Raw genomic sequence first — 14,497 nt, forward strand, 5'->3', positions numbered from 1 at the left:
TAAATGTAGAGACAGAAAAGACTGATCTCTGTTTAGAAGAACAGGAAGGAAACTGTTTGAGAAGCAGGAGTAATAAGCATTTGAATTGTAAGGTAAGCTAAATCAAAGCGTTGGGCAAGTTGCTATTTAATCTTGAATTTTTTTAGTGCTTGTAAGGTTTATCAGACAAAAGGCATGTTCTGATGTATAAAAACTTCAGAATTTAGGCACAACTTGTGTTATACTGCTCTAAAAGCTTCTTCCAACTGCCTTGAAAGGAGAAACTATTCTTAAAATGAGTTCTAGTTTTGGTTTGTACAGTGCATGGAAAAAGTGTAAATATTTCAAAAATGAGGCTTGGAGCATTTTCCAGGCCATTGGAGCATGGAAAGAGGAATCATCAAAATTTCAGAAGTGCTCTTATGATGAAAATGTCTCAGTTCTACCTGACTGATAGTAGCAGTTTCTCTGTCCTCTGTATAGTGCAAAACCCAAGTCACCAGTAGGTTTCTTGTTCCATGATGCTTGTCTCCTTATTCGTGAAAATTCATGAGTAGAGAGGCACTACATGGCTTCAGGGCTGCAATTGTGGAGCAGGAAACTAGAGATAGATGGACCACAAAAAACAGTTTAAGTGTCACATGGCTTTTTTGGCTGCTTGGTTGGTCTTTGTCTTCCTTTTCAAAGAGGAACTGTAGGGGCTATCGTTATGCTATTAGCATTCCTCTCTCAATAAAGGGCAGGTGAGAGCCATGTATGCACTCTCCCATGGTAATACATGCTTTGCCACAGTGGCTTGTGCATCAAAGGTCATGTTGCTGACTATATGACCTGTGTAGTCTTGTGTGCAAAGAAAATAACTTAAGTTGGCATGAATGTTCCAGACAAAAGCAGTTTTTAATGGTTTTTTAAACCTGTCTGTGGGAGAGATTCCATGCAGAAATGTGGAAGAAATACAGATAAAATACTGACCGAAATATCAGTTTTCTCAGCAACCCCAAAAGAGATGGGAGATACCTATAAACTGATACCTAGAGAGTGTAATTTCACTCAAGTATGCCTGCTCAGATCTACAGCAACTATTTCTGGATCTTTCTTTGTGCCTTAGTTTTTTACAGTGGCTGTTATTTGTGACAGCAGTGGTTGTGGTAGTCAGTTTCTACAATATATATCTAGTGGGGATTGCACCTAAGCTGCCTCTTAAGGATTCCATCCCGTAGCTGTAAATAAATATATTGTAATTCTTTGTCATTTTTTTGTATTGTTATTGTAACTTCAGGCTCATTTTGTTCTGGCATTTCTCCAGAGAACTTAGTGAAACTGTTGCCTTTCTCTCATTCTGTAAATCCTGCCAGCCTCATTTCTGCCTTAGCAAGTATTAGTAAAGGCAGTGGAGTCAGTAAAGTGGAGCATCATGGGTCTTGTGTTGTTCACGGTATGTTAAGTTGGTGGGTGACAGTTTCCATTTGGAAGAATTGTACTTCATGATGAAATAAGCAAAACTTCTTTAACTTCTAGCTAATTTTATTATTAGGAATGTTGGCAACTTAGATATGCTATGTCATTCCTGTGAAGTGACAGCACAATCACATTCGTTCTATCAATTCTGATTATTTGACTAAGTTTCTGGTAATTATCCCCCCCTCTTAAAGGACTGATTGCTTCTGTATTCTGAAGAATACTCTTCTTGTGCTAGTGACTTTTTAAAATGAAGATGTCTCGTTGAGCTGACTAGTGCTGCTTTTTTTGTGAGATGGAAATTAGATTTAATAGAGTCCATTGTAACACATGGTATGGTGTTAGAACCTAAAGAACTTTTATCCAGTTGTCTGGAACAGCAGAGTATCATTTCTGGATTTTGTTTTTAATCTAGCTATTTTTGGTCAGAAAAAAAGCAATAGAACATCTCTTGTTTAGTCTAACTGTTCCCATGATGCATATTGGGCACAGAGGTGAAGTGTTTCCAAATAGAATACTTAGGGAGAAAAATAAAACACAATAAATCCTTCTCATGTTAGTATGGTATTGTTCCCTGTGAGAAATAGAATCATTCGTTAGAGACCCGACAAGGCAGAAAAGAGATGAATTCAGCCCTTCAGCCACGTACTCATTTTTGGCTGTATTCTTTTCTCTGAAGGTGCAAAGAAAGGATCAGAAAATTGCTTGTTTTTAATCCTGAAACTTTATATACAATAGGTTTTGAAAAAAGCAATTGGCAGTGAATTATGTGTTGGTCCGTTTGAACATTATGCATTATAGCTTATCTTGTGAAACACTTATTTTAGTAGACTGATAAGAAGCTGGGATATCTCCATAAGAAAGGCAAGATACTCTGTAATATCTAAATCTAGTTTCCTTGGAGGCCTTCTTTCCTATAAGAAGGTCTTAATTAGAGCTCCAGGTGGAATCTCTGAGCTGCTCATGCCTAGGCCTTTAACAGAGATTTAGCAGGGATTTGTCATGCTTGTGACACTTGTGGATACAGAATATCTCTCAAAACTTTTCAGTTCTCTGTCAATTTTAGTCACATTGAAATTTGTATCAGAAATAGGGAAGCAAGCTGACAAATGTGGATACAGCATGATCCTGCAGCTTAAAGAAACCCAGCTAAAAAAACTTCTGGAGCTTAGCATTTTCGTGTCTCCTACAAATATGAAATGAAACAACTGTCACATCTAATCAGTTCCCTGCTGTCTCAAGGGCTTCAGCCACACTTTAAACTGTATACCATATGTGGAAATCAGGAGTGACTAATCTCCAGAGGAGTGAAACAGTTTTTAACCTTACTTGAATTTGAGGGCTCTCCAGGATACATATATGGAAATCTGTGGTTTTGTGATAAACAAGAAGCCAGACTGGAAGACTATTTTTGGCCTTAAAGTGTGTGAGGTCAACTTCCATAGTCTCGTTGCAAAACTCAAAGTATTTTCACCCCTGGTCCAAATGCTGTAGACACAAGAATGATGTACTTCTCATTTGTATGGCTCTACTGCTTTTGGTTTGAATGTACCAAGCTTTGCAGAAAGGAAGAAGCTATAAGTGTAATGAAGTGACAGGTGATGTACTTCAAAATCCAGAAGTAAAAGCATTGTTTTGTCATTTTTTTTTTAACCCTTTCTCTGGATTAACCAGCTGGTTTACAGATTCATTCAGTATGCTGTGCATCTTTTTGAACCATAGCTGTGATCAGAGCCTCAATTTCTTGTCTGCAAGTAGATACAGAACAAAGATAGCGCAGGCTAGACCAGAACTTTGTGCTCTAAGCTATCAAACCTGTAGTGCATAGCAGAATTGCCAATTTGTTTAAACATTAGTGGTTCCTAGCTTTGTTTAGTATGTGAGACTTAGGTTGACCTATAAAGTATTTAACCTATGAAGTCTATTTACAATTCCAGTGACTTAATTCATGTTTAAGATATACAGCAGGGTCTAAAAAGGAACATTTACAGGGTTTTTAACTTAAAGACTGATAAAGATACCCTTTCACAGTAGAAGGAGACAGGTAGAAATGTCTGAGACAGCAGGCTCTATTCTCTAAATACTTAATTGGACATGTTTTTTTTTTTTACTTCCTCCCCCGTCCCCCAAAATGAGACAAAGATGGATGAAGTAATTTATCCTGGAAAGGAAAATGATTGTATGAAACCTGCAGCCCACCTCTTAGATACTTCACGTGAGCATGCTAATACCATCGTGATGTTATAGCAGTAGTAACTTTGGAAAATCTGAATTAAAGCTGCTGGAGAGGCAGATGGTAAGGCAAACAGTCTGGGATACACTGCAATATAAGAACTTCATATTTGTGCATTAAGAATCTTCATAAAAGTTTGCAGGTAATTTATTTCATATCTAAAACCCAAGCTCTGCAAAACCTTTGCTTAGTTCTGTTACCTGCTATTTAACTGCACACTTTGAAATACTTTTTTTCATTTTGAGATTTATTTCTTTTGGTCTGTTCTGTGCTTAGCCTCTGCACAAGTGGCAGTTTAGATCTGAGTCTAGAGTAAGATTAAAACCTTTATAGAAATACAAAGCAGGATGGGGAGGGGAAAAAAAAAAGCTAGTCGGACTTCATAAATCCTTTTGTTTGATTTTGTATCATGGCTAGAGGAGCTAGTAGCTTATCCTAATTCCATGTGAGGAGAAACTTTGTTTCTGTTTGGAGCAGGTATAACCTAGCTGTCTGAGACACTGCCAAAGTCTAGACCCTTGTGTGTCAACTTAAAACTAAATGAAAAGTTTGTTCCAGGTGAAGGCTGCCATCAAATGTCATACACATAATACTGCAGCATGCTATAAAACCATCCACCCTGCTGTTGCAGTACTGTGGGTAGTTAGATTTGTAGCAAGTACAGTCTTAACATTTGTTTGTATTTTGTTTTGGGTTTTAGTTCCTTATTGTTCCTGCAATTGTGGGTAGTGCCCTTCTCCACCGGCTTTCTGATGATCGATGGGAAAAGATAACAGCATGGATGTATGGCATGGGGCTCTGTGCGCTCTTCATTGTCTCCACAGTATTTCACATAGTTTCTTGGAAGAAGAGTCACTTAAGGTATCGTTATAGCTCTTGTATATGATGTTTTATTTATTTTCATGTTCTGTGATGTTTTAACACTGTATTTCTAAAGTAGTCAAAAAGTAATGATTTTACAGAAAGTTGGGGTAGTGCCTTGTAGTGAATCACTTCAAAACAGACAAACAAACAGCAAAACAAAATAAACCAAACCCTTGATTCTGTTGGAAGAAATAGTGAGCCAAGTTCTTGTGCAAACAAACCTACAATGTCTGGTGCCTTAGGGAAGGGTTTTTTTTGTTCTTCCAATGCAACTGATAACCTAGTGGGTCTTAATCTAGCAATTGCATTGGAAAAATGTAATACAAGTGCACGGTGGATATAAGCCCATTTTAGAAATGAGGACTGCTTGGGACTATGGCATGCTCAAGTACTTTAAGTAACACAGAGTGTGCCAAGAGAATAAAAATGTGATACATGGCTAACAGCTTTGAGAGCAAGGGTGCAACAGGAAAACCAAGATGTGATTTTTCTTTGTATCTGTTATTACCCCTATATAATTCTGGGCCATAAATTGCATTTAACTGGTAGTAAAAAGAAAAGTTTCTGGATTAGGTAGGGTTGATGTGACAAAACTCTGCCTCCTTGACAGTGAGCAGAATGTATGATGAGATGGAGAAAGGGAGAGGGATGGAAGAGCGCTCATCTCCTACATGTCTTGCTTATGACTTTGTGACATAGAAGAAAAGTCAACAGTCCTCCAAATGGTTTTAAGAGGTTAAGGAGATGATGGTATTTCCCCCGAAGTAATTACAAAATGTGTCAGGAAAATGTGATGATACAAAAATTACAAAAATCTTTTCAATATCTTCCTTGATGAGCTTGTTCTTTCTCCTGCTAGGACAATGGAGCATTGCTTTCACATGTGTGACAGAATGATGATCTACGTCTTCATTGCAGCATCATATGCACCGTGGTAAGAAGTCTGAAGCACAGCTTCAGAATTAAAGCTTTTCCCAATGTAAACAGGCTATCATTGTGACATTTCACATTCTATAGGTGTCTTCATATAAGCAATTGACTACATTCTGTATTGTGCAATGAAACATAATAATCCCCTGGGATTTGCAGAACAGGAAGTAGTATTTGAAAGCACTAGAAAGCTGTTTGTTTATGTATATTCCACATTGTGCTGTGGTCACATCAATATAAACATACCTTCTGCTGCTGCATGTCCAAATATTTTTCTCCCTCATTGTGCTTATGTTATAGCTCTAAATATATATTTTTATCAAGCCTCCTACTCTTGTGTCAATATGCTTTATTCATTAATTTTGTCTGTTGAAATCTCTGTACTTCCAGGCTAAATCTACGTGAGCTTGGACCTCTAGCATCTCACATGCGTTGGTTTATCTGGCTGATGGCTGCTGGAGGAACCATTTATGTATTTCTCTACCATGAAAAGTAAGAATTATTATTTGCATTCAGCTTTAAACTGTGTGGTTTTCTTAAAGTATCTGGCCTTTTGTAGATGGAAATGAGACCTTTGAGATGGTGGAAATAAATGATGAGTGATGCAAAATTCTGTCTTGTCAAGCGATAAGTGTATTCACTCTGTCATAACCTGTCTTTAGGGTATATTGTTGTCTCCTCTTAAAGGGGTGTGAGGGAAGTATCTAATTTTAAAACTTCTTTACTACAAGAAAACAGGAAAGAGTGGGTAATGCAAAAAAAAAAAAAAAAAAAAGACTTCTTAATGCCACTAATTTATGCAGTAATATGTATAGATTATACTGCATACATATCAAGATTTACTAATTCCTGCTACCTTCTAATAGTAGTAGTAGTGTTTCTAATTTGAAATATGTGTCTTGGAGTTTGACAAGTTCTAGAGCCTGCTCTTACATACTTTCAGTGGGCAAGACAGACTGTTCTTTGTTTTGGCAATGAGCTATTGAGCTTCTTCTCAAATTAGAGAATATGAGTTGTCTGAATATTTTATTCTCATTAGTATTTAATGCAAATGAATGCATCTAGGCAGTATTCAGTGAAGAAGGTATTGTCTGCAGCTGCAGCATGCACAGAGATAAATAACAGCTTTATTGTTGTAATAAAACATATCTGTGTGAAAAGCTTTATGAGAAATTGAATGAACTCATGCTAACATAAAATCTTAGACATACCTTCTTTATTGTTGAAGGAGATGTTTGTATTTTATGTACTCCATCTTAAATGGTTCTTTTTGCTCTATTTTAGGTATAAGATCGTTGAGCTCTTTTTCTACTTAGCAATGGGATTTTCTCCTGCTCTGGTAGTGACCTCCATGGTAAGGAATGTGATTGTTGACTTTACAAATATACAAACTTTCCTTTTATAACTGTTTTAAGATCTGGTGCAGCTCTGTTTCTTTTGAAAAGATCTTAATTATAGTCCACCATAATTATAAATTTTCCCTGCAGAAGAACCAAATATAGTCAGCAATATTTTTGGATTTATAGCTTACATTCAGTGAAATGTTATCTTCTTTTGTTGAATCTGGGCCATGGCATCTAGATAAAAAGAACTTGGGTTCCAAACATCATTAAGATCCCCACCCCTGATAGGATATTGGATGTAATAAGTCATTTACCTTGATTTTAGTAAAAATGATGAAGATACAAAATATATTAACCTGTCATGGAATGCTTCTAAATTTTACTGTTCATGAATGTTTCTGATGCCTGCTCAAGACTTAGAAGTTGGGAGAGAAGCTTTCTTTAGGACACTAGAATAAAATTCTGATAACAAATTGTCCTTTTTTCTTGGTATGTTGAAAAGCTGTAGGTAAAATCTAATCAGTTGATTCTGTGGTCTGGGTCAAAATGGGGAAAGTAAATTGACTCTTGCCCCTTTTAAAAATGACTTATGTGGAACAAAGCTAGCTTTTTGTCTCTTACTAGAGGCTTTTCGTTCCAGTGAAGCAGGGCAAAACTGAATGGATGAGAAGTAGTTGAACTCTATCAGACTAATGCATTGTATTTGAGAAACATGATTTCTCAGCAATTGGCTTTTTCATGCTTGTCTGCTCTGCTAACAAAACAAGCCTGAAGCAAAATATCAGACTTGTCTTAACTTCTGATTTATCCTACTATTACTTCTATTGTTCTATTGAAACATATTGTATAAATATAATGTATTATACGAAGTGTAATTAAATGTTGTATACGGTTTTCTAATTTGTCTGTTAATTATTGTCAGAGCAACACCGATGGACTTCAGGAGGTTGCCTGGGGAGGCTTGATATATTGTCTTGGTGTGGTGTTCTTCAAGAGTGATGGAGTCATTCCTTTTGCCCATGCCATCTGGCATGTATTTGTGGCCACAGCAGCTGCTGTTCATTACTATGCCATTTGGAAGTACCTTTACAGAAGTCCTGCAGACATCATTCGTCACTTATGATATATACATATATATCAGAGTGGGGGGAGTAATCTGCACTTGGCCTCTGTAACAGTATTATTTGACTTAAGGAATTCGGGGAAATTGGAAAATTGCACAGAAAAACTGCACTGACATTGGTAGTTCTCTGAACACAATTACTGTGAACTGATGTTGTGTGTGTCCTGGAATTGTCCTTCGTATGGCAAGTGCTGTAAATAACTAAGATACTGTACTGCAGTACTAAGAGTCCATTCCATGTTAGTAGAACTGGCTACCTGATGTTTACAAATAAATTTTGTATTCTAGTTTAACTTTACAATTTTTAACTACATGAATTTTTCTAAATTAGTGATTCAAGTGAAGTCAGTGCAATAGCAAAAATGTAACTTCTGATTTGAACTTGGTTTCTGTCACCTTTCCACTAGTCATTTATTAAACATGAATCACAGATGAATGACCTTTTACCACCCATTATCTTGATATAATGTGACTTTTATAGAAACTTTTTGTGTTTTTTGTAAACTTTAAAAGTACATTTACTGAACTGAAAACATACAACTGTCATCTATGCAGTTATTCATGTTGCAAAATCTATTGCAAGAAATGGTTACATTCCACATACTGTACTGACAAGCAAACATACCTCTTCCAAGGGTTATATTATAGGTGTAATTATAATAACCACTTTTGCAAACTAAAATATAAATGTTCATCTGCTGAGTTTGAATGTGGTAATATTCTGCTCATCTATAGTACCATGTAAACAGCACCTTAATTTGGCTCTATATGTGATAGAGATGAAGTGCGTTAAAGAAGTAATTAACACAAGTTTCTTCTCAAGATTCCCAGTTCAACTCTCTGCTGCCCAGTAAAGCAGCAGTTTGGATGAAAGCTGACATCAGACCTTGGCAGTATCAAGGAAGGTGCCCAGTTAATATCACGTTATGCAAAACGGTTAGTAACTTTTCCAAAATATGTATACATATATTGGTGCTGTAATACTAAGGCTTGGATTTTTCAAGGGGATTTGAATTGGCCAGCAGAACCACTTCCCACCAACTTTCATTTGGGTCATTGACTGACGTTTTGTTGGGAAATCCTTGTCAGAACAGCAGGTAGAGAGCAACTGCTGACCACTTTGAATTCATGGCTATTGGTTCTTCACAAGCACAGCCTTTCAGGGAGGAAAGAATGAAGAACTTGATTCAGTGGCACTTGTCATTCTAGGACTTAACACAGAGTAAAACTGGTCTTCAATTGTATTGCTGTCTTTCTATAGAGGAAAACAAAATGTGGTAGTAAGTCACGATTGTAGAACATGTGCATTAAATGACCAGTTGTAGAAGAGTCATTGTAATACTGTTTATCCAATAATTGTAATCTGTCCCACTATATAATGAATGTCTTATATTAAGATTGACTTTATCCTTTTTCTAATTTACTGTTTTTCATGTCAGTATTCAAAAACAAGCAAAACTCGTTGCCTTTTTCAGATTTTGTTCTGAATATTGCCTATCTTCAAATGATAAGTAGCAAGATAGGGATGTTTTTCAAGGTACCGTTTAATATTGCACCTAGATTTGTCAGTGGGTTGCATATTTTAGATTATATACATTTGTAAACGGAACTTAACAAGAGGGACAAACTTTAGATTTAAGGCATTGAAGAAGAGTTGCTGTACAGTGTTAGTAGATGATTGGAGAAACAGCATCACTACAGCAGAGTAATTAACTGCCCCAAAAAAGTACAAATGGGACAACTGGGCAGGTAATTCCAAGTACAAGTCTCACATCTGGATGCCTCAGTTTTTTAACATTGTGTGTATTTTAGTATTTTCCACTTTTTGTGATTTCATATATTTTGTTTAAATGCAGTACTGTTAAAACCACTAAAACCCATGTAAAGGTTTTCTGTAGTCAAAAGTGAAACTATTGCTTGAATATGTTTGTTTTAATTTTAAGTTAATTTTTCATGGCATTGCTTTTTGGAGTGTTTGAAATGGTTTTTAAAAATTTCAATTCGCCAAAAATATTTTGAATTACTGTATTCTAGTCAATATGATATTGAATGTACTAGACTAACAATAAACATTTTGTGCAATTTGGAAACCCTTGTATTCCTGTATTGATATATCTTCCCCCTCTGATACTTAGGCAGGGAAGTAAGGGAGTAACACTGCTGCTCCTGATGACAAACAACATCATGCTTGCACAGTTAACTCTATAAAAAATACAGGAAGGATTACATTTCAAATGATTCCATCTGTGCTGTGGGTGTAGAAGATTTTATTTGTGTAAATTTTGGTCAATGTTGGGACCTTGCTACTTTTGCCATTTTAGATCAGCTTTCTCATTTGTACTGTTCAAATATGCAACACTAAAATACATGATTTTCCTCTTATTCTTGTAGGTGTATTATTGCATAAATTATAGACAAGCTGAAAGAAAAATGCATTTCTGTCTGCAAAACAAATATTATGTCAATTAGCCTTTTGTGTTCCATTCCCCACCCCCCTCTGCCAGCTAATTGAGCTCTCCAGGCTGATTCCTCCCAGGAGTAACAATAGTGCTTTTTCTGGTAATGCTCTGCAGTAACAGAGATGCAATTTCTTTGTCTTCTGGAAGCAAATTTTTTTAAAAGCATTTGCTCCTCTAGTATCTATGTCTCTAGGTTTTAGAATTACAACAAGTACACTGAGTCTAAATGAAGCAGCAATAACAAGCTTTTTGGTTTTGCAAATGCATCTTTCCAGAGATGCCCAGGATGCGACAGGTAGTTAGGGTACTAGGGAGCTCTGCACCTTTGTGGTGAAATGTGTCTGCTGATGAATTGCACCCTCAGCCTCAATCGTGGACAGGAAAAATAATCCAGCACATTGTCATGAGAAGCTGCTGACCTCTTTCAACTATTGCTATTTGATATGCTTGCAGTAGCTTTCCCTCCCTCCTGAGTCTTCGTTAAGCCTAAAGCTTTACACTGTTTGCTGGAAATGCAGTCTGCTGCTGTTACTTTCAAATGATTTCAGGAAGTGAATTAATAGTGAGTTGCCTGAAGGGATTCACTGAAGAACTTAGGCTAGAGTATGCTGTTTGTTTGGTTTTTGTATTTCAATGATTTTTTCAATTATTTTTTTCCTCTGTTAACAAAAGCAGCCATAAAAGAGACTTCTTTTTCAGTTGTCTTCCCCATATCCCTCTTAATTATTTCTGATTATCATAAGAAATTGTATTACTGTCTCCAAGTTCTAGGAAAGTAATAAAGTCTGTTCAAAGGAGTCTCAAGTGTCTTAAATGGCTTTTTCAGCCTTTGCTGTATCTATTGGACTGAAAGCTTTTTTATCAGTTTCCCCAAATTTTTAAGGATACCTAAATTGTGGAAATTGATATTAGCAGTTATAAGATGGTTATATTTAATGTTTTTTACACATTTCTATTCTGTTGTGTTTTTTTTTTTCTAGTTTGAAATGCCAAGCCTGTGTCTCTTAGGCAGCACTCCTATTACATATCCCAGCATTGCCACAGTATCAGCAGTACGCTGAATGGAATAACACACTTACTGGGGTCAGGGCTGTCCCTGTGGTAGACATTCCTAGTTCACTGCATGATTTTCAGAGCTTGTAGCTGAGCTCTTACATGGTGATCTTGGAATTGTATAAATGGCACAGGTGTGATAGCACTTTTAGTGCTGCTTCTTATTGAAACGTGTGCGTGGAATGAGCCATTTAAACAGAAGATACTAAGCTTTTCATAAATGTTTTTCTCTTATTCCTTTTGTTTAACTTCCTCACACTCAGGACCCTGCCCCGTGTTTGGAAAACTGAGTCACATACACAATTCTTTATTTAGTTCTGGTGTGTTTAGCTACATGATTTCTCTGGAGGCTAAGTCTGTCATGTTCACATCATGTGCTTGACTAAGTCTTTTCTCCGTGATTTGCTATTTTTAAAAGAATGCAGGATGTTAGTCTGTGCTCATTAATTGCTTTCACTGTCAATAGGTGTCACAAGATTAAATCTAAAAATAGTTAACAAAAGAATGACCGGGAGGACAAGGCGGACGCTTGCCTGCTCCCTGCCTTTCCTGTGAAGTTAAGCAGGTTGATTAGCTTGTGGCATGGACAGTTGTTCTTCAACAGCTAGTGGCTGTTTGCTGTCATTCTTTCATTATTATTGAAGTGTTTGCTTTCCATTTTCATCATTTGTCTGGCTAAATTCATGAAATGCTGTCATAGTCTTAAAAGGGAATGTACATAACGTGCCTGAAATGCACACTAGTGGCTATTTGGAAGCATTTGAATGCTTTTAATGTGGCATTACAGCCGTGCTGGTATTATATGTGCTGCCCAACTGTGGCACGAGCAGTGGTATAGCAACAGTGCCATGCCTGGAGCTAAACACCCCCAGGCTGCCCCATGTCAGGTGTTGGATGTGCTCTACAGCCTACGTTGAAAATTCAATGCAAAGATACTTAAGTTGAAGCCCCTTAGAATGTCCATACAGTGTAAAGCCTGAAATAATGCATTATTTAAATTTTATAGGGTCTACTTCTAGAGAAAGCAGGGGGTTCTTTGAAAGAAGCAGGCTGATGTTTTGTTGCTGAACTGGGGGTCTGATGGTTTCTGTTACACCAGGCGTCTCGATTCTGTACGTGGTGAGTCTGACTGCATGCAGTAAGGGTGGCAATGTTGTTCCCTTAGTACAACCAGGGGACTTGTTACTAAGGATAAGCTAGGGAACCAAAATCCTCTTGCAAAAGGCTAGCAGTTAAGTCAACACTAGTTTTATAACAGAAGTTACATCATTGACTCTAATGAGGCTCGGGTGCTCTCAGAAGGATATACTCATGTCTTTGTTGCTTAGCAGCATGAGCCATGCTGGCTGTGGATTTGTGCTCCCAAATCCTTTAGGTGCCTTTGAAAATCTCCCTTAAATTTTCATGTAGGTGAAAAGCCATTAGTAGGGACCTACTGAATTAGTGGCTTTAGCTGCAGCAGAGCTCTTCTTGCTTTCTGGTGTGTTGTGTTTGGTTCCAGGAGCGACGCAGAGGTTTGGGGTGCAGGCAGTGACCAGTGACAGTATGAAGCTTCCTCGACATGGTCAGCAGGGGACCGAGCCTCACCTGGACGTTCAGATCAGACCACAGGCTTGTTTGGATGGCGAGCTCTAGTTATTGAATATGTTGAAACACCCCAAACCAACCCACAACACCCAGTGAACTTAGGGAATCCATGGTACGTTTGGCTTCAATGAGCAATGATTTAGTGATGCACACTAAAGGACTGAGTGTCATTGCTCTGGGAGTTCAACCATCTTCTCTAATTAAAAACCATACATTTGGGAAGCTAAGGATGAGTTTAGGAAGGAAGGCTTATTTAAAAAAAAAATAATCTGCATTCCATCTATGAATGTGTTTGACGGAATGAAAGCAGCCATTGTCTTGAAGCTGATGGTGGTGCTGAGCAGCTTAATCAGCCTTCTGCTAAATCACTGAAAATAAAGCTTGAAGGGACTCAGGTATTTTTAGCCCATCCTCTGCCTGCAGGCAGGACGAACTCTGCCTGTCATTCCTGATGGGCTCGTCCAACCTGCTCTAAAAAGCCTCAAACAATGGGAATTTCATAATCCTCCCAGGCAGTTTATTTCAGTGTTTCACCCTCTGCCCTCTTATACTTTTTTCTGCTATCTAAGCTGTATTTATTTTCTTTGCTATAGCTTAAGCCCATTACTCCTAGTCCTGTATGCAGTGTGCTCAAAGAGCCCCCTTACAGTGAGGTTTTCTGTGTCTGCAGACCGCTGCTTCTTCCCTTCTTTTATTCTCCCCTAGATTCAAACAAACACGATTCCTTCAATCTTTTTTCACAGGCTGTATTTTCTATACCTTGTATCACATCTCCAGCGGTCCTTGTCCTTCTCATGCTCTTCATAAGGTGACCCCCAGCTGTGGGGTGCAAGGGCAGGAGCATGTGGTGCTTTGCCCCCTTCTTACAGCCATGCTTCCCTGCCCCTGGGCTACTCCTGCCACCAGCAGAAGGGCAGCACTGGCCAAGCTCAACCAGAGCAGCCTCCCCCCAGTAACACTGCAATTTGCAGGGGATTGTGCACCTTTTGTATTTCATGAGAAGAAAGCCTATGTGGATCCAGGTGTCCCCTCAGCGATGAACGAATCCCAACGAATCCCAAGAGGGCCACACAGACATCAAGATTTTGTCTTTGTAGCACCAAAGGGCTGCAGTGGGCGGTGTGTTCCTGTGTACCTGGTAGTGATGGTATTTTGGATCCCATCTGTGGTGGCTGCAGCACAGTGTGAGAGGCTGTCATCCACTGTGGGGGCCTGAGGGAGAAAGGCCTGGAAACCCTGACCAGAGAGTAAAAAGAGAAAAAAAAAAGTGCTAGGCACCCACACACTTGGTGGGCTGGAGCTCTGGGAGGCCCAGATTTTTTCTAAAGGTCCTATTTGTCAGTCTTAGTTTTCTTTCTTAGGCACAGCTGCTGGGGATGTCCTTGCTATTTGTGCCTGCACAGGGCAGCAGGATTGGATTCATTAGCACTGGGGCTCTGTGCTTATCTCATCTAGTATGTGTGTAGTT

General features: G+C 38.2%; 1 protein-coding gene across 2 annotated transcripts in view; it reads left to right on the plus strand.

Moving 5' to 3' along the window:
- The window catches only part of MMD (monocyte to macrophage differentiation associated), a 42,858-nt gene extending 32,838 nt beyond the window's left edge, over positions 1 to 10,020 (plus strand). For both annotated transcript variants that reach the window (XM_032199716.1, XM_032199717.1), the window contains exons 3-7: positions 4,371 to 4,531; positions 5,394 to 5,468; positions 5,855 to 5,956; positions 6,749 to 6,818; positions 7,730 to 10,020. In XM_032199716.1, coding sequence (XP_032055607.1) covers positions 4,371 to 4,531; positions 5,394 to 5,468; positions 5,855 to 5,956; positions 6,749 to 6,818; positions 7,730 to 7,930 — 609 coding nt within the window. In that variant the 3' untranslated portion in view covers positions 7,931 to 10,020. The remainder of the gene's footprint in view (positions 1 to 4,370; positions 4,532 to 5,393; positions 5,469 to 5,854; positions 5,957 to 6,748; positions 6,819 to 7,729) is intronic.
- The last annotated feature ends 4,477 nt before the right edge of the window (positions 10,021 to 14,497 follow it).

This window comes from Aythya fuligula, chromosome 18, assembly GCF_009819795.1.
Source record: "Aythya fuligula isolate bAytFul2 chromosome 18, bAytFul2.pri, whole genome shotgun sequence".
Classification (NCBI taxonomy): domain Eukaryota; kingdom Metazoa; phylum Chordata; class Aves; order Anseriformes; family Anatidae; genus Aythya; species Aythya fuligula.